The 19,904-nt window shown below is 41.3% G+C and overlaps 1 protein-coding gene and 1 long non-coding RNA gene across 5 annotated transcripts in view; one reads left to right on the forward strand and one right to left on the reverse strand.

Annotated features, from left to right (window-relative positions):
- The first annotated feature begins 1,383 nt into the window (after positions 1-1,383).
- itga9 (integrin, alpha 9) overlaps positions 1,384-19,904 on the forward strand; it is a 48,400-nt gene continuing 29,879 nt past the window's right edge. For both annotated transcript variants that reach the window (XM_089011951.1, XM_089011952.1), the window contains exons 1-15: positions 1,384-1,970; positions 2,192-2,319; positions 3,547-3,653; positions 7,351-7,474; positions 9,069-9,136; positions 11,618-11,747; positions 11,829-11,914; positions 12,001-12,063; positions 13,218-13,355; positions 13,622-13,727; positions 15,215-15,309; positions 16,571-16,661; positions 16,959-17,004; positions 17,096-17,247; positions 18,676-18,836. In XM_089011951.1, the coding sequence (XP_088868077.1) occupies positions 1,795-1,970; positions 2,192-2,319; positions 3,547-3,653; positions 7,351-7,474; positions 9,069-9,136; positions 11,618-11,747; positions 11,829-11,914; positions 12,001-12,063; positions 13,218-13,355; positions 13,622-13,727; positions 15,215-15,309; positions 16,571-16,661; positions 16,959-17,004; positions 17,096-17,247; positions 18,676-18,836 (1,671 nt within the window). In that variant the 5' untranslated portion in view covers positions 1,384-1,794. The remainder of the gene's footprint in view (positions 1,971-2,191; positions 2,320-3,546; positions 3,654-7,350; positions 7,475-9,068; positions 9,137-11,617; positions 11,748-11,828; positions 11,915-12,000; positions 12,064-13,217; positions 13,356-13,621; positions 13,728-15,214; positions 15,310-16,570; positions 16,662-16,958; positions 17,005-17,095; positions 17,248-18,675; positions 18,837-19,904) is intronic.
- Positions 2,348-19,904, reverse strand: part of LOC148889457 (uncharacterized) — a 25,216-nt gene continuing 7,659 nt past the window's right edge. For 2 of the 3 annotated variants that reach the window (XR_016116882.1, XR_016116884.1), the window contains 3 exons: positions 8,724-8,872; positions 5,397-5,473; positions 4,080-4,643 (listed from right to left, as the gene is read on the reverse strand). This is a non-coding gene — a long non-coding RNA (uncharacterized LOC148889457). Of the gene's footprint in view, positions 3,618-4,079; positions 4,644-5,396; positions 5,474-8,723; positions 8,873-19,904 lie in introns of those variants that run through there. The other variant, XR_016116883.1, reaches the window with a different exon arrangement.

A 19,904-nucleotide genomic window follows, 5' to 3' on the forward strand; every position in this document is an offset into this window, starting at 1 on the left:
CTATAGAAAAATGCAAATTTAGTTTTCATTCAAGTTTCCAATGAAGCTGTACAAAAAAGTACAAAGATGGTATTCAGGTCAAAATGAACTATATCACATACTGTGGTGAAGGACAATTTGTTTCTTCAAGCAAATTTAAATTTGAGTTTAAAAATTCAATGATGCTGCTTATTTGGGGAGTTTACTGAAGATGGGTCATTGTGACCCAAAGGACACCGGGTGTTGAGGACAACAGGAGGGTTAAGTTATAACAACAACCAAACTATGTTGCATCGTTGTGCTCTGTTGTAGTCTCTGCATTCGAAATAGTTTGTTAGAAAAAAACCTCGGGCCTACTCTTTGGAAAATAAACCAAATACTGTATCTGAATACACATGCACGCACACGCAGAACCTACAGACTATCTTCTTTTTCTTTCGTCTTTTCCCTTCCTCCAGACTATGACTGTCTACATTATGTGTATTAACATTCGAGGTATTTATAATAATAATAATAATATATATCATTTATAAGCGCCTTTGAAAACTCTAATGGACACTTTACAGTCACAGGATATTTTTTCTGTGGGTGAGCAGCGGCGGCCACACGCGCCAGCGTTCGCTCAAACCGGAAGTAGCAAAGTATTTCACATATTTTTAATGAGGCAATATAGTACAGAACTTCTCATCTCATCTCATTTTCCGTACCGCTTATTCCTCATTAGGGTCGCGGGGGTTGCTGGAGCCTATCTCAGCTGTCTTCGGGCACGAGGCGGGGGACACCCTCAATTGGTTGCCAGCCAATCGCAGGGCACACAAAGACATACAACAGTCACTCTCACACTCACACCTAGGGACAATTTGGAGTGGTCAATCTGCCTGCCATCAGAATCAGAATCAGAATACCTTTATTCGTCCCGCAATGGGGAAATTTGCAGTCCACAGCAGCAATTGAAGAGCATGCATGTTTTTGGAGTATGGGAGGAAACCGGAGGACCCGGAGAAAACCCACGCGGGTCCAGGGAGAACATGCAAACTCCACACAGGGAGGCCGGACCGGGACGCGGACCGGTGACCTCTGCACTGTGAAGCCGGTGTGCTAACCACTCGACTACCGGGCCGCCCTAGTACAGAACTTTTGATTAAAAAATAAGAAAAACGAAAACAAATCCCAGGCCATACATTTTGTTGATTAATACAATTTTGTAAATTGTTTCCCCCCATTCGTAGATCCTCCAAGGAAGGTTTAATTGGTGCCTGAAGTCGGACCTGCACTCACCGTCGAATTATAATCGTTAGAGGGCGGCATTGTGCCCCCAACGCTGTGCGAAAAAAAAATCGCCGCGCCTCCAATGTTCACGTGTGACCCCAAGTGTTTTTGCTTCTCGACGGTCCACTTGCTCGGTTTGCCCTTTCGAAGTAAGGCTTTGCGAAACAGCTCCTCTCGTCAATTTTACAGAATACTTTTAATTTGTTAAAATTATTCGATACTTCCTGTTCCGCCTCTATTGGTTCACGTGAATTTGATGTTCGGTGACAGCGTTTATCTCCTGGTTGGACTGACTGCCAACTCCGGCAACTTTATCAGACGGACTCAGAATGGAGAGAAGCTGACGCACTGTTATTCTGTGGACCATTAACTTTTCTTCGCGAAGCTTTTCTTCATGCCATTACAACCTACGAGCAACAATAGAGTTGGAACGGCGCTCCACATTATTTTGGGAACTTTTTGACTCGCGTACGAGCGACTTTTCTTGATTTTTTTACCATCCATTTGGACAGTAGTGCGTAATTGCGCAGTGTACGCAAAAAAGGAATGGCTTCTCGTCGAAGACAAAAAACGGGAGTACAAACAATTTTACACGTGTGCCTCTCTTTTTCTGTAGTTTTGTCATACAATATAGACTTGGAACATCCGTTGATCTTCCGTGGACCCAATTCTAGTTTTTTTGGCTACTCTGTGCTGGAGCACTATCATGACAACACACGCTGGTAAGTCTAATTTGACGGCACTGATGATGTTTTGCTCGTTTATTTCAACATCTCAAATTCAGACGCGTCAATACAGACATGTAACTGTATTGATGAACCATTAACACATGTTAAACTCGAAACATGGCGAATGTAAAAGACACTTGAGGGATACTCAATAATATTTTTTTGTGTCTGTGTAACGACCGACCACTCTGCATCCTTTCCCTTGATTTGTTCAGGGTCATCGTCGGGGCTCCAAGGGCCAACTCAACCTACAGTAGCTCCGTGCGCGCTCCTGGTGCTCTGTTCAAGTGCAGAGTCCACAGTAACCCGGAGCGCCGCTGCACAGAGATGGATTTGGGAAGAGGTCAGTCATAGTCATGTGTTAAGCTGTGACATGCCCTCACATAAGAAAACTCCTCTACTCACACTGTGTTACAAAATCTACATAAACTCCCATCAACATCTGTTCCTTTTTATCAAAATAATACAGCAATTTACTAGTCTTTTCATTTAAGACCATAACTTGCAAGATTCAAATGAAACAAGAGGCTTCTGTGTGCAGTGGTGTTCTCTCTACTTGCCTGGATAAATATGATGTATTCCCCCGGCTAATATTTCCCTGCAGGGCAAAAAAGCTGAACTTCTACTATCCTCGGTTCACCGTCATTTTCTGGTCTTGTTGTGGAGAACACCAGAGTCCATTCATAGCTTTGATACAATCAAATCACGGGCTGATTCCCAGGAAGCATCAACTTCATCATTTTAGTCATCAAACTGTCAAAATGTGACATCCCGTATTAATTTTATCACATTACAACTGAGCCTCCAAAGTCAAACACAGAGTATTCTGGGATGCAGATTGACTTTCAATTTGTTTTGGGACTTCAAAACAGTTTTACTCATCAGAAATATATTGAATTAATTTGTTATCGGGAGGTCTGCCACTCTCGCAACATCGTTATTCATGTTATCTGAGCTGATTTAAGGAAGCCTTTCTATCATTTAAAAAAGGTGAAGGGAGGAAAATGAATGAATTCTCAAATTAACCTAGTCTTGTGGTCATGAGCTTTTATGCTTATCGTCACGCTATTTTTCTGAGCATCTGTTCGGTAAAGTTAGTCTTAGAATGTAATATGTATTTCCTTAATTGTATTGCTTGTTTTGTACTGAGCAGCCAGTCATTGATCATCAAAAGCTCCATTTCCTGTTTTGTTTTTAACCACTGATAGATCGCCTTCCGTAGGACCACAAAAAAAGCCACAAAACACACAAGACAAGATATTTACTGTGATATTCGATTCAATGATGATTTTTAGCCCCTAGTTAGATTTTGTTTGTGCTATTTATCATAAAATCCTTGGTTGAACTTTAATTGTACTACTTTTGGAGCGTAAAATACTTGTCTTGCACTTGTGCAGTAACCTAGTGACCACATTAAACAATGTCCTTGTTTTTTAAGTGTCCGAATATTTTTTGCCAAGCTGACAGGACAAGCCCCAAAAGTCTGACAAGACCGGACAACATTTTTTTCTGCAAACCTCCCTTTGTCCTGATGTCATGACGTCTGCAAACTGCTCTCATTGTCCATCAGGAAACAGGCCCAGAGAGTCATGTGGGAAGACGTGCCAAGGGGACAGAGATGACGAGTGGATGGGAGTAAGCCTGGCGCGTCAGAACAGAGCCGACGGCAGAGTACTGGTGAGTTGATTAATGAGAACCGAGCCTGTTTACGGCAGCATTAGTGTTTCAAAAAAATAGTCCTTCTGTGTGGTTTCGTATCACTTATTGGTATTCTCTCTCACTAAGGCAGCAGTTGCTTTCTGACATGACTTGTTTTTAGGTCATTTCAATGTCATCTATATAGCAATTCATAATTCAAGTTATTCTAAGAGACTTTTTAATCAGATGCCGTATAGCTGTAGGAGCGAGTTCCTTATCCAATGAAAAGACAAAGCAATGCTTTGACAAGGAGCGGGTTGGGTGGGCAGGGGGTTACTCAGTCGGGGCTTGACTTGGAAACAGAAGACAGTTCAGAAAAAAACACTATAGACAAAAACGTGGAAATCAGGAGTGTTTTGATGGGTTAACTCTTGAAGCTCTGATTGTTTTTTAGCATTTTTGTAATGGTTTTGAGGGAGCATTATTTCACATAATCTTTTGGCTTTTCAACTAAATGTCTAAAGATGTTTTTAAAAAGGAGAAATAAAACACCAAATTAAGTTAAAAATAAATTAAACAAAAAGAACACGAGGGCAGAGTCTCATGTTTTGTAGACAAGGAACACACTTTTTTTAATTGGCAGTACATAGGCTTGTTTACTGTGCACAAAGGGGTCATATCGTAGTTTGGATCATTAGCAGAAAATATTATTTTCCATCTGAGCTTCAACTTTGTGAGAAATTTGAATAATAAAACTGAGATTTATACCTTGGTAACTTTTAAAGCAGGGTTACCTATTCTGCATACTTTGTTTTTACAGGAATTGTGTTTTTTCTCAGATTTTAGCAAGGGACAAGCATAGTCAACTACCCTACTTTCTTAGTCTTTACTCAAGGTCTAAACCTTACTTTCTGGGATGGTTGGATGAGCTCTATTTTTGGAGAGTGCATTTGTGCATGGCGGGTGCTGATTTCCATATCGGCGCAGACCTGTTACACCTTTGGCAGATCGACTGTCTTGCAGATGTGCCTTGCAAAGTAAAAATCAAGAGGCAGAAAGTTACATTCATTCATTCATTGAATCCTAAAATTGTGTGCAGAGAGCATCAAACCATTTGAATTGTGGATTTTTAAAAAGGATCACTTTAATAACCACGATCAAGATTTACAATGAGTACTCCTACAGCGGTGCAGCTGAAGGTCCGTTGGATTTCACTCATCTGCAAAATGACTAACATCACGTCAAACCAGCCGTGTGCCATGTAGATTTGTGTTTAATGGAATGAGGACTGTCTAAAGAAAATATTTTGTGCCTTCTTGTAGGCTCACAAGGTAGATATGCAGGTTTGTGTAGGCTTCATCCCCTTTTTGGTGGCCCTTTATTAACCTCAAAGCCCCTCTTATAATGGGTGGTAAGAGTAACACCAGTCAGTCCAACCGGGCGAAATCAAGTTCTAGAATCATCATGAGTCACTCCCAATTAAATTTCAATACTCGCCGGCTCAAAAATTAGGAATGGAGGAAAAATTATCGGAATCTTTCTCTCCCTCTGAGGATTTCTGGGTCCTTCTTGGCGCCTAGTCAACCTGTACGGATATATGTTTTATACAAAGTGGTGGAATCTTCTGGAATGACTTTGCATCAGCCTATTACCCCTGACTCCTGTTTCAAGAATGTGAGTGAGAAGTTGCGCAACCTTTGGCTGCAATGCGTTGAGGCTGTCTCGATAGGTTCATGATAAAAGAACCGACATGTAAACTGCTCTAAAGCCTTTTTTTTTTACCTTTTTTTTCTTTTCGTCATCTGAATGAGCTCATGTTGCAACACTTCAGGGGGTAACCGGCTGCTTGGCAGATGTTTCTTTCAAAACAAGAATATGACAATAAGCCATTGACAATGCATATTTTCAGGTTATTCTATTGCCACATAAGTAAGTATATGATTCAACGAAGTTTATTGAAGACTGCAATTATCTATGGAGGTTAATGTGAGTGAAAATGGTTTTCTTCCTTCAGCAAAAGTCACCTGGGCTTGGTCCGATCTCAATTTGTTATCCAAATGATGGAGAAATACAACAGAAAAATCTTGGATGCTTATCGGAAGTTGAACAAAAAAATACACCGATAATATTGGCAACATCTTTTCGCTAATTCACTGCCAGTCATGTGCAAAAATGTGTCCACTCCAGTGCCAGGGTTTTTGTCATTGTCACTTGAATTCCAGGACCCACAGAATATTGAGATTTGTGTCTACATAAACATTCAATACAGCACTATAAACCTCAAACTCTCTTCATTCATGAATACCTAATACCTAAATTATATGGGTCTGGAGTTATATGATCTTGAAATGAGGGCGGCTGTCCAAAATACAATGCAATATGTACATATAGCGCTTTAACAAGAGCTGATGCTGCAACAAAGCGCTAATATGGAAAAAAGGAAATGCTTCCCCCTCGTGTAAGGGAAAAACATTGCCAGAAGTCTTATCAGTGCTTTATCGGCACCCCGACAAGAAAAAACAAAACCCGAACAAATTCAGGAATGGCATTTAACGTAATATTTTCAATTCCCAAATAAATTTGTGAATGGCAGTGAATGAGTTAATATACTCAACCTTTATGGCCTCCATCGATAAGCAGGGAATTTTGACTGCATGCAACCCTGACCAGTTGACAAATGAGGTTGATTTTGAGGTTGACAGAGAGAGTAAAATCTCGCTGGATAAAAAAGATCTTTATCCCAGTAAACATACTAGAAAGAGTGGCACCGAAATAAACTCTACAAAATGATGTAATTATAAGAAAACAATGTAGTTTCACGGAGCAAATGTTAGAATTTAACTTGTCTGTGCTTCTGATAGTGTTGAAATCAGCAGAGAAGGCCTTGGCTGCCCAGTCACGTTGATCGCGAAAATAACTGATGCAGGCACATTAAAACAGTGAAGGAGTCACTATTCTGCCTTTGTTAAACCAGTGTAGCACCCAAATGATTTTGATGTTATTTTAAGTTCTGATTTTTGTTGCTTTAACTTTTTGTAGTCCTTAAATTACATATAATTATTCCACTCTGCATGTTTAACGGCATAAGGCAAGTGTCTCAAACTCACAGCCCGCGGGCCAACTGCAGCCCCTGAAAGAATATTTTGCGGCCCGCCTTGATATGAAAGATTAATGTTAGTGCGGCCCGCATGATTGATATGAATGAAACCTGTGTGTAGGCAAGAGATGCCATGTTTAGGACAGTTCATGTTCAATATTTTCTTTATGTGAAGAAAGTTAAAGGTTAAAGAACTGTGAATACAGACATTTGAAACTTTATTAAAATAATTAGTTTTCCTGTGTTTTTTTTTCAGTCGTCTGTATCTGCCTTATGATCAGTATAATTATTTTATTTATTTATGACTGGTTAATTTATTTTTTATTCATTTTTCCATTTATTCATTTAATTATCTTTTTGTGTGTTAAAAATAAAGATTGTGAGAACATTGGAATGTTTTATCTGTGATTTTCCTGTGGAAATCCTGATGCGGCCCAGCCTCACCCAGACTCTGCCTCCAGCGGCCCTCGGGTCAATTGAGTTTGAGACCCCTGCCATAAGGGCAATGCACCCTGCCAGGTTCCACATCCTTTTGAGAGCCACTAACTCTAGCCCAGCGCAAGAGCATCTTGCCGTCCAGGTCACTAGCTTTCCGAACACAATTTAAAAGAATAAAAGTTATGTTTTTATGTCCTGTAGGCATGTGCCCACCGCTGGAAAAATGTCTACTATGACTCAGAGCATATCCTCCCGCATGGCTACTGCTCCATCATCCCGCCGAACCTCCGGGGCAGGACGCAGCCCCTCATCCCATGTTATGAAGGTACAGTGGACTACTTGACATGGCATCCTTTCAGAGGTTATCTCTGTTGTGTGATTGTAGCAGCCCCAACCTTGCTTTTTGAATAGACGCTTCTAAGCCTGTAAGCCCCCACCAACATTTGACTCATTCTGTGCATGAAGCAGAGTCGGATCAAATGAAGAGGGACATCCAAAAGTCAAACACAGTCGGTTGTTTGAAGTTGTTTGAACTTCAATTGAATCATTTCTTTTCAGGTGAAACCGTTGCCATGATTGTCTTTTTTAAGTGTACGGACAATGTTTGAAGTCACTTAATTTGTCTGAACTGTCATTAGTGGTATAAAGGCAATTTAACAACTCTGTTGTAAGATTAAAATACAGTAAAACCACTCACCCTGTCAATACACCCAATAGACATACAAGATAGAAAAGAGGGAGGTTTTTGCATGGAGATATTGTCACGAAGTGGTGTCTCACAGCTATGACTGGAATGGATCATCTGTACAATACATGCTTTTGGCGACATGTGAGTCACATATTAGCATCTGTTTAGCTGCAGTTTAAAATTTTGATGGATTTTTTTTCTTCGATTAACTTTTGCTTGACCTCCAAATTATACCACTTTTAGACGTCTGTGTACGCTCTCGGTCATACAGGAGTGGTCCATCGAGGAAAATGTTTCTTCAGCCATTATCTGTACTTCTTTGAAGGTGTCGGCCGTTTTGCTGCTCATCCGAAGAGCTTCGTCAGCGAAATAGAGTTGTGCTGGTAACCCTGGCACCGCCACCTCTGTCCATTAGAGATATAGGGCCAGGGGCTGAAAAAAACGTTTCCTCGATGGACCACTTTTTGACCATTTTGTTTCCTGTTAATTAATGATAATGTTCATTTTTATGTATTTAGATTTTGATTATGTTATGCAATGCCCATATAAGGGACCCAAAGGCATTTACTCTGTATTTATATTGTGCAATGTGAATATGTGCGTCCATTTTAGTCACGACACATGCGTTCATGCAGCCATCACGTCTGCTTTTGAGCCTCTGAAAACAGGTAGTGTGAAGTATGATCTCTCCTCCGCAAGTCCAAGAAAAGTACACTTCTGAAGTTGAAATTCTTGTTGGTTTGCTCAATTCCCAAAGGAGATTTCTTACCCTCTATTCAGACAAAAAAATTGACTGCGTTTGAGCTACCAGTGAAGTTTTTGGGGGGCCCGCTTCCCTCCAACTCAGCAGCAGTCGACTTGACGATTTGTGTTGCATTCAACTTACTGCGCATTTTACGCTGATCCAAGTTGAGCTTTTTTTTGTAACTTGAGAGCATCCCCCTCGAAGTGAGCGGTCTGGTTGGATGTTGCACGGCTCCTTTCTGCCTGCGCTCTGTTCCCCCAAATTCCTTTTGAATGTGACCAGCTCCTTGACTAGCTCCATATGGAATGCCGAGAGAGAGAGAGATAGAGAGAGAGAAAGACATAGAGAGAGAGAGAGAGAGAGAGAGAGAGAGAGAGAGAGAGAGAGAGAGAGAGAGAGAGAGAGAGAGAGAGAGAGAGAGAAATCCAGTAAATGTTGGATCAAGCACACAGTGAAATAATTTGTGGTTTGTTTTTTTGTGTCCAGATTATAAGCAGAAGTATGGGGAGGAGCACGGCTCCTGCCAAGCTGGGATAGCGGGAGTTTTTAAAGAGGTCAGTAACAGTGCTTGTTCGTCTTCTTAATCTCCTTAACACATACAATGAGCCAATGATGTGTATTTAATCTTTTCATCGTGTACAGTATACTTACTATGACTCCTCCCCTAATTGCTCTGCCCCAGGCGTTTTATTTGAAGATTGCAAGAGTCTATTTTTACTCCTTTACTCTATGGCAACATGAGAATATATATTTTTAATGTTTGTAAGCAACATCTGATTAGGATGTGGAAAATCCAACATTAATGTGACATCCTAATTTATAAACTAGTATGTCACATTAATGTTGCTGGTTAAAAGCAGGCTTATGTTTCCCTTGGCTGCAGTGGACTCTCTTCACCCATGGGGTGCTTCCCCGAGATAAAACGATTTAAAAAAAAACACATTTCCTCTTTTTTCCCCTGAATATAACGGGGGGATGCACTATTGACCGATGACATCATCCACGGCCGGACAATAGTGTGTTGTACACCGCTCCATTTTTTTAGCAGCCTGAGTGAAGTCCAAGGGAGCGCAATAAATGAGGTCCCATTCCTGTATTTCTGTGAAATGTAGTGCAGCAAAAGTAAGGTATATGTTCAACATACACCCAAAGGAGACATTAGGCTTTCTATATATTTGCAATATAATTCTTTCCCGATGGTGCTCACAAGCAGCAAATTTCAAATTGCAGTCAAAATCAATTTAGGCAGAGCCGATCACTGTGTGGCCCACACAGTGATCGGCTCTGCCTAAATTGCCTACATTTCGGGACCCCACACAGAGTGTGGGGTCCAGGAAGCTCCTAGTGTATGACACTAGGCAACTTAATTTATCTCATGCAATTTAGACACACGGTTGAGTGGTTCAGATGTCTGCCTCACAGTGCGGAGGTGCAGGGTTTGATTCCTGTGTGTAGTTTGCATGTTCTCCACATGCCTGAGTGGGTTTTTTTTCCGAGTGCTCCGTTTTTTTCACGCATTCCAATAACATGCATGGCAGGTTAATGGAAAACTCGAAATTCGCCTTCGGGATGAGCGTAAACATTTAAGTGCAAAGTGATGGAATACAAAGTAGCTTTCTAAAATTGATGAACATGTAGTGCAAGAACCATTCAACATACTTTAAATAACTTTAATGATATGTATTGAAAAAGCATTATCAGGATAAATTGAGGCTCTGGTAATGACATAACGTGACTCCTTGTCACGTTTTGGTTTACAACCAATGGGTGGTACTGTAGGGCCCCACCTTCAGCTGCTTAGGTGTTAATCTTTTTAATCAGTGACAGTTAAAAGGACTCCCAGCATGACCATTCAGTGTTGGGTCTTTGTTTGTTTTACCTTGTCACATTTGTGTCATCGTGACATGTTTTATTGATGTGTTTGTTTGCTACTTTGGACCTTTTTTGTTCCTGCTGACTTTATTTAATACAATTTGTCAAATACACACTGCTCCAAATTTCTCCACTGTGAGACTAATAAAGGCAAATCCAATCCAATCCAATCCTCCCTCCTGCCTGCTTTTTTGAGGTCCACCATCACCTTGCAGAGTGTGACACTCTGCAACACGTGCACCCGATTCACTCTGTAGTGAATTGTCCTATTTAATCAACCTATTATATATATAATGGTCCTATTAGTGAGTACAAATATAGGACTACAACATGGGCCTGTATTTTAAGAGCATCAACAAAACTCTCAAATGCTTTCCTAAAACGTTTTTAGTTTTTCAAATGAGTACCGAGTGTGGTTTTAAAATGAGTTAAATCCCAAACACTTTAATCGACAAAGGATCACTCTTGAGCTGTTTAGGCAATTGAGTGCCCCCCAACACCCCCCAACCCCCCACCAACAAGCCCCCACTCTTGAAAGAATGTATGGAATTCCTTAAAAAGATGTCCAACTGTTAAATCTTGGCCTCTTCTACCCCGAAATCCACGGGCTCACCGGTCGCCAGATGTTTGGCATCTGTGACTGACGACTGGGACTGTGCGTGCGTGTGTGTGAGTGATCTACCATAGAGTGGTATCACAGGTGACGCAACAAAGCAGGATGTTTTTTTTTTTTTTTGTATGTCGAAAGTTTGCGTGTTGGAGTCTGTTGGAGTCTATTTCAATAAAAAGAGAGAAATAGAGAGAGACTGTCAGAGAAACATTGGAAGTACATACTGTATGTATGGTCAGACTTAATTGTCATTCCCAGACCATGGCTCCATTTGCATCAAACTGTCACAGCATTCAGCTGTGACTAAAGAAGCCATCCTACAGCTGTCAATTTTGCATGGGTTCGGCATGGGTTTGGCATTCCTCGTCACACTTTTCGGCCTCCAGCTGGGTGGTTTTGCCGCAGATAGCATACAACCGGCTGTGGCATTTGGTTAACCAAAATTTCATGCTGCGGCACTGGTGTTTTTCAACTCGAGCAGTGCTAGCGAAAGGTAATTCATGTCTCTGTGGACAGAAGGATCTGAATGAATGTGGTGGGGGTGTATTTTCAGGAGCTGGTGGTGATGGGGGCCCCTGGGTCATACTACTGGACCGGGACAATTAAGGTTTACAATCTGACATCTGACACCTTCTACAGTCCAAACAAAGATGATGTTGACTCTCATAGATACAGCTACCTTGGTGAGAGGCTATTCACATGAATGAGGGTCAAATATGAAAGTCCAACCAAACAAAAATGGCTCAACCAAACTGTGCGCGCAGGCTATGCTGTCACCGCGGGACACTTCTCCTCACCGAATGTGATCGACATTGTGGCAGGGGCGCCCCAGCACAACAGCAGCGGGAAGGTATAGTCACCACATTTTTCGGCGTGATTCACACACTGGTGCCGATCACACTCCTGATAAAGTTTTTTTTTGTTTAACTCCTCCAGGTTTACATTTTCAAAATTGATGGTGTGTCTTTGGTGAAGAGTTTTCAAGCCTCAGGGAAAATGGTATGGCTTCTATTGTGGTTTAAATGCACACACTGACAGTCCTGTTTTAGAAGCTATCATCTGCCAACAATCACACCAAGAATTAATGTGATGCTGTTGAGACAATTTAATACTGGAATATTTAGCTCTGTATTGAAGCAAAGTAGCTATTACAGTAAAGTCTCGTTATATCGATATTCAAGGGAGTCCGAAAAAATATTGATATAACCGGGACTATCGATATATCCGACCCTGTTTGCATGTAATTTTCCCCGTGCGTGCATACAAATAGTATCGATATAACCGGGACTATTGATATATCCGATATCGATATAACGAGACTTTACTGTATTTTGAACAGAAGGAAGTGAAGAGATTTCTCTCAGCCTAATCACTCCATTGTAACTCATGGCTCTCTGAATGTACACCACGGGTGTTAAAGTCATTTTTCGCCACGGGCCACATTGTAGTTATGGTTTCTTCTCGTGGCCGTTATTAATTTGGGGAAGCCATTAGAATGTTTAATCCCCTCCTCATATTACATATAGAGTGCACAACAAATTCATGAATAACTTGTTTTTAAATCTGAAGTCAAGAATAATGACTGTTATTGTGGTTTACATCCAAAAATATGAAATTTTGGTTACGATTTTAGCAAGCATCATGGAATTTCTCAAGTTTGATTTGCTTTCACGGGCCGAAAAAATGATGATGATGATGTGGCGGGCCGGATTTGGCCCGCAACATCACACCATACCGGGCCTTGACTTTGACACCTGTGATGTACTTGATCATGATTAAAATCCCGGTGAAATTCGACTAATTTGTAGAATGTTTTGGCTGCAAATGATGCTATGACTGAAAAATGTTCGGCGATTTCATAACTTTTTACATTTCAAAAGTGATTCATATCCCATTTTTAAAAATATTGTTTCAATCATTTTTCATTCCACAGTTTTAATGACACGTGGCAGGTTATCAAATGAAAGATATACTTTCACCAAGTAAATATTCCCTTGACATCAACCTTATGTTGAACTCCTCCTTTGATTTTTATGTGCCTTTACGAGGGAGCGCTCCATCAATCAATCAGTCCGTCTGCATGTCAATGATGAAATGATGGAGAAAAATGTCTGTGATCTGACCCAATGCTCTGTGGCTCGGCTTGGTTCCAGATGGGCTCTTACTTTGGCTCCTCATTGTGTGCAGTTGATCTGAACAAAGACGGCCTGTCAGACCTGCTGGTGGGGGCACCCATGCACAGCCAGCTACGGGATGAAGGCCGTGTATCTGTGTACCTCAGCAAGGGCAATGTAAGTTGGGATGTTGTGCCTTGGCACGGTTATACTACAGTGTCCACTGATGAAATTAGCTCCAAACGAGCAGCATTCTTTCACATTATTTTTGTGGGAATTAATTTTTCATTTTAGTCTTCAGTTTGCTGTATTTTCCCTACCACCACACACAAGTTATTATGTTTCAAAGCTCTGCATGATTCCACCATGAGCTTCCGTTTAACACCATGAGTTCTTTGTGTGCGTTTTCCTCACCGCCTGCCTGTATCTCTGTATTTTTTCAGGGAGTGATGGAAGAGCAGGCCGTTTTGAGTGGGGACAATGCTTACAACGCCCACTTTGGAGAGTACATTTCCGCGATTGGAGACATCGATGACGATGGCTACCAAGGTCAGTGAGAAGTAATAACATCATGGTCCATTTACTCAGTGACCTCAGGGCCAGCGTGGGGTAGTTGGGCTCAGGTGGTCGAGTGGCCATCAAGAAATTGCTACACGGCACATATAGTGCAGTTAAATATGCCTACTGAACAAAAATATGCTTACAAAACAAAACCAACGGATGCTCAGTAGATTTTTGATGTCTTGGATTGGATTTGCCTTTATTAGTCTCGCAGTGGAGAAATTTACATTTCACAGCAGCAAAGTTATGAAAGGAATGAAAGTAGAAAAACAAAATACATGTAAATGTATTGTGTGTGTAAATGTCTTGTAAATGTTGGTAGCATTCCCAAGTTATGCGGATGAAAACTATACAGCCCTATTAACTCATTCACTGCCAGACGTGTGCAACAATGTGTCTACTCCAGTGCCAGGGTTTTCTTCATTTTTACTCAAAGTCCAGTCCAGAGAATATTGAGTTTTAGGACTACATGAACATTCAATACGGCATAAGAAACCTCAGACTAATATGGGGTGCAAGTTGGGGCGGCTGTACAAAAGGCAAATGCTGCGCCCGCGTGGAAGGAAAAAACATTTCCAGAGATATGACCAGCGGCACCCAACAAGAAAAACCAAAACCCAAACAAATTCGGGAATGGCGCTCCACATCATATTTTCAATTCACGAATAAATTCAGCAGGAATGGCAGTGAATGAGTTAATGTGAAGTAACCACTTTTTTTCTTGAGTCGGGAGTAAAATATAAATTGACCTTAGATGTCATTAGTTCTGCAATCAAGGAAATATTTCACAAACGTTCGATAAATACTCTTGGTCATTGTCCACTGTCATGTAAACATGATGAGTTGATTTTGTTCAGTCGCTTAGCATGAATATCGCTCAAACTGCCATTCTGACGTTTTATTAGTATGTGCTCATCTCGTGTCACACAATTTCCTGGTTTCATCAGTCTTGTGGCGTGCATCCAAGCAGTTTTTGTTTGAGGGTGGAAAATGACCGCTAGCAATTATAAATCATGTTCTAACCCATTATCATTATAATCCTCTTGATGGCAAAAAAGAGACCGACTGACTAACAGAGTTACCATTTCGTCTCAAGGAACATATGTAGCAATAAGAGTTTTTTTGAGGATAAATGCCTTGTTGAGTCATGATGAGTTAATGATTGCGCCATCCCCTTTTTGACTCGACTCGACGTTTTTGGTGTGCTTCAACGACATCAAGGCTTGTATGTGTTTCTTTCTGTGAAAATGGGATATGGTCATGGTATTTAACTGCTTTTGCCTGTGCTTTTTAGTCTTATTTCCGATCCCTCATAAGGTCATGTTACTTTTTATAGACACAAACAACACTTCATTGCCTCTTAGTAGTTGACAGCTTGTGGCTGTAATTTGTATTTTGCAGCCAAAACAAACACGAGAACCTAAATGCTTCACAAACGCTGTTCTTACATTTCGTTGTCTTATATTGCCCTGCAGATGTGGCCATAGGAGCTCCCAAAGAGGATGACAATAGCGGAGCTGTTTATATCTATCACGGGGATGCCGCAGGAATCATCAGCAAATATTCCATGGTAAGGCATTACTATGCATGAATGCATGCATCATGAAAGCTGCGTGTAGGATTTTCAATTGAAAACATATGGCCACCATGCATGTGTGTCAAATAACCACTCTTGGGAACTATTTTGAATTGTGAGTAGAATGCGGTTCATGGAATTAATGTTAGTTCTCCAAAGCTTTTAACTGAGCTGGACCATAATGAGCCACAATGCATTTCCATGCTGAAAATCACTTGTGTAACTCCGCAAGCCATTTTTGACTATTAAGCTGTAACCGCAGAAGAGCCCAAATTGTTCCAACTGTATCTTCACACACTGATGATATTGGTGTACTGTATCACAGTAATATTTAATTTGTAGATTAAACTGCCAGTTTTCATTTTAGGAGCGATTTCCTCGTGGCTTGGATCATGACTTGCTTAGCTTTATGTCAATATGAAGGCGTGTTTTTGTAAGCATATGTATTATACTGAAGGCTTTGGAGAGAAAGTCAGAGAGGCTAGACTGAGATGGTTTGAACATGTCCAGAGGAGAGAGAGTGTGACTATATCGGAAAAAGGATGCTGAGCCTTGAACTGCCAGGCAGGAGACCGAGAGGAAGACCTAAGAGGAGGTTTATGGATGTTGTCAAAGAGGACATGAAGGTAGCCGGTGTGAGAGAAGAGGATGCACAAAACCGGGTTAGATTGAGGACATTGATTCACTGTGGCGACCTCTGAAAGGGAAAGCCGAAAGGAAAATGAGGAAGATGTATTATACTGAAGGGCATATTGGACATGCAATTTTGTTTCGGCAGTTAATGCAGTGGATTGATAAAATTGTGTTTTTTCGGATTGCAGCATGAGCTAACTGGCTCAAAAAGCCGAGTGGCTTTGACAGCCGATCGGCCAGACCATGAATACAAGAAAAATTGTAGTGACTTGCGTGTACTATTAGTGAACCACAGACTACAATAAGCCTTTATAAGGCCCCAGAAGATTATTATTATTATTATTCTTTTTTTTTTAATAGCAGCAGAGAGGAATGTAAACGCATATATAAATTAGGATTGGGTGAAAATTGAATTTGATCTGCCATTTGTTTTGTAAGGAGATGTTAAAGGCAAATTTTGGGGACAGGCCACTCCAAATGTTGACGTTTTTTCAAAGGACCCTGAGTGCTTTTAAATCTATTATTAGGGAAAAACAAACACATACAGCAAAGTAGAAGTCTCACAGTGCTCACATTAGCGTGAACAATGTGTATTTGAAAGGGTTACTATCTTGTGTTACAGAAAATAACTGGGCGAGGTGTCAACCCTGGTCTCCAGATGTTTGGACAGGCAATATCTGGCAGTGTGGACATGGACGGGAATGGATACACAGGTAGGATCAAACCAGATTTTTGCTCAATTTTCCCCAACTACTATAAAATGATGTGAAATCCTCAAAACCAGTAAAAAAATAACCATTAACATTTGATTTTAAAGGTCACAAGTTCTGACCGTCAGTCTCTTGTAAGAGTCTCACGAAAGACTCGTGACAGAGGCATTTTGTTGACAGGATTCCTCAGTCCATATTCAAACCTTAACCGGAATGACTGGCTCAATGGTTCTTTGGTAATCTGTTGCAAGTGTGTGGAATGATATCATACATATTATGTTCACTGGAATATTCTTGCAGATGTCACGATTGGAGCTTTCATGACAGATAGCGTTGTGCTACTGAGGTGAGGAATCCTTACACTTCACTACCATGTAGGGAAAGAGGCAATGTCTTTTTTTCAACTTTGACTCACTCTTAATCTCTTTCCAATTAAGGTCCCGCCCTGTCATTACAGTGGACGTCTCCATTTTTTTACCTGTGTCCATCAACATTTCTGTACCTCAGTGCCACGAAGTCCAGAACATAAACTGCTTCATCATTACCGTTTGCATGCGCTTCCATGGAAGACAACTTCCTGGACAAATAGGTGAGGATGAAATAGCATTGGTAGGATTCTTTCTCTCTCTCTCTCTCTCTCTCTCTCTCTCTCTCTCTCTCTCTCTCTCTCTCTCTCTCTCTCTCTCTCTCTCTCTCTCTCTCTCTCTCTCTCTCTCTCTCTCTCTCTCTCTCTCTCTCTCTCTCTCTCTCTCTCTCTCTCTCTCTCTCTCTCTTTCTCGCTCTCTCTCTCCCTCTCTCTCTCCCTCTCTCATGCTCCATCTCCCTCATATTCCCCTAAATTTGTTGACAAAGAATACTAATATCAGCTACTTGAAGCGCTTCAGAGTTGTTGAAGCTTGAGATCAACATTTTGCACCCTGCCTGCTCTCAATTTAGCATGTGATGTCAAAATCATCCCTTTTGGCGTTTACTAGTACTATTGCTCAAGTAAATTCTTGCTTTCTGACCTTTTTCTGGTCATTTAAACAGAGGGAAACTTTTAAAGAAGGATCATTTTGATAAAATTTGCCTGGACAGGAAGTGAGTATGTGTGCTTAGGTTTTACCAAGGGCTTATGGCGGCGTTGAATGCTGAGGTACTGTCCTGTTCCAGTGTTTGGGTGTGGTCTCTCTACCCCTACTCCCACCCCCCCTGGGGAGTAAGAATCATGTTGCATAATGACTGCGTATAAGCTTGTTGTAAATAAAGCCCTTCTGTTTGGTCGTCTGGCAAAGCGCGTGGAAAGTGCAGCGCCATGTTCTAAATGACGTCCACAATGAAACCTTCCGTCCCCTCCCCGGGAGTGAGCTCATGGCTGTGCCCCAACAGGACAGAGGGGTTTGATCTTACCTGGGTGTGTTGGTCACCCCTCCCAGTCTAACACCCTGTGAAGCAATTACTACAGACTGAGGTTGATTCATTCGCGCTACCGAGTTTGGATGACGAGGTTCATGTATAGCTTTTTCAGAATCACCAGGAACACTTGATTTGCGATCCCTCTTTAAAATACAGTAGTTGTTCATTTTCTCCATCACGAAAGCCAGGGGCGGAACCAGCAGGGGTGCAATAAAAACATATTCTGTCTGCTCGACCAGCTGGCGAATGGCTTTTCTTTTGACAACGTTTGTCATCATCTTCTCACCTTCAGCTCCGTCATGACACAAAGTTCAGCTTCAGTCATCTCAGAACCAAAATAGCTCATTTTTAAGCCCCCTTTGGATTAAGCTTCAGTCTTTGGAGATGACAATTTCAAAATAAAATCAACACTCCTCCAAAAACCTGGGTTTGTTCCTACTGCTCCTTTGACACTGAGCCTGCTTACTTCGTAATTCGGTTCCACAAAACTTCCGTGGGCTGTGAGTGATGCACTTTGAAGGAATATTTTCTCTCATTTGTTAATCTGTTAATCTTTCTTCCATTCTACAGTACCATTCTGAAGTAAAGTTAACTGTATGCGTGCATGTGTGATCTGGTTTAGAGTTGCTGTACAACCTGACGGCTGATGCGGATAAGAGACAAAAGAACCTGCCTTCACGTGTCTACTTCATTCAGAGTGGCTCTCAGATCAGCCAAAAGAGCCAGCAGCTCAGATTGGACATCAACAAGGACGCATGCCAGCGCTACACTGCCTATGTCAAAGTAAGTTTAGACAGTCTGGTGTCCATGTTGGCTTGTTTTCTTTGCCGTTGAACTCCCATAAATAGTCTCCTACATTTGTTTCCCACGACGGAAACACTTATCATGCAGTGTGACATTAGAACTCTTTTCCCTCTGAAGTTTATTTTTATCTTCATCTGTTTATTTCATAGGCCAAGTGTGCAATTTTCCAGCTGACGTGTTTATGCTGTTTTTAATACAAATAAGCGAAATGCACAATCAAAGGAGCAACATCTCAGAGTGTGGAGGCAGCTATGGGAATATTGGCCCGCCCTCCCTTCCATCACTTGCAGAGGTTAACGTACCAGTCATGCGCTTGATGAAATCATGCTGTCTTCGGACTGTCTGTGTATTACTAGCGTCAAGTGTACATGTCTCAGAAAAAGCCACAAAGTCTCCATTGTCATCACAGTCCCTCAATTATTTTCTGCTGTGATTATGCTGTGCAGCCATAGAGACGGTCCGTGTCCTCAGGGCACCGGCCATGCTTCCCTTCCTTATTCATTATTATTAAGTGCATGCTTGTAAATGTTGTCATCGTTTTTTATAGATAGCTAGATGCCTGGTGCTTTGCCTGTGGGAGGTTCAGTGACCTACTGGGAAGTAAACAAGTGGGGCGGGGGCACCATGCTTACCTTTAGTGACCTAGGGACACAATACTCGCATCACACAGCACAGATGAAGCAATGAGTTATTTTATCACTATTTATGTTCCTTATTTAAATCCATCATCGACCACCTCATTTTAATATTCTTAAATAGTTTGTAAAAGCGCAAAATTGCATATTGGATTGCTAAAATTTTGATTTAGTGTCCAATTCATTCGGTGTACATGCCGTGAAAATGAGAGCATCTTTGCAAACTCTTTGATTTGTCACGTCTTCATTGGCCGTTGATGACGGAGATAGTTGTATATAATGAATTGAGGTGACATGTTGAATTTAGCTTGGTCATGCTCACATGGCTCGGTGTCCAATCCAGTGCGTGTTGGCTGTGTTGAAAATCCCAGTCGTTGCACAGACTGAATGATTTAGTGAAATATGAAGGGGT

The sequence above is a fragment of the Hippocampus bargibanti genome, linkage group LG13 (assembly GCF_051943395.1).
Source record: "Hippocampus bargibanti isolate YZ-2025 linkage group LG13, ASM5194339v1, whole genome shotgun sequence".
NCBI classification, from domain to species: domain Eukaryota; kingdom Metazoa; phylum Chordata; class Actinopteri; order Syngnathiformes; family Syngnathidae; genus Hippocampus; species Hippocampus bargibanti.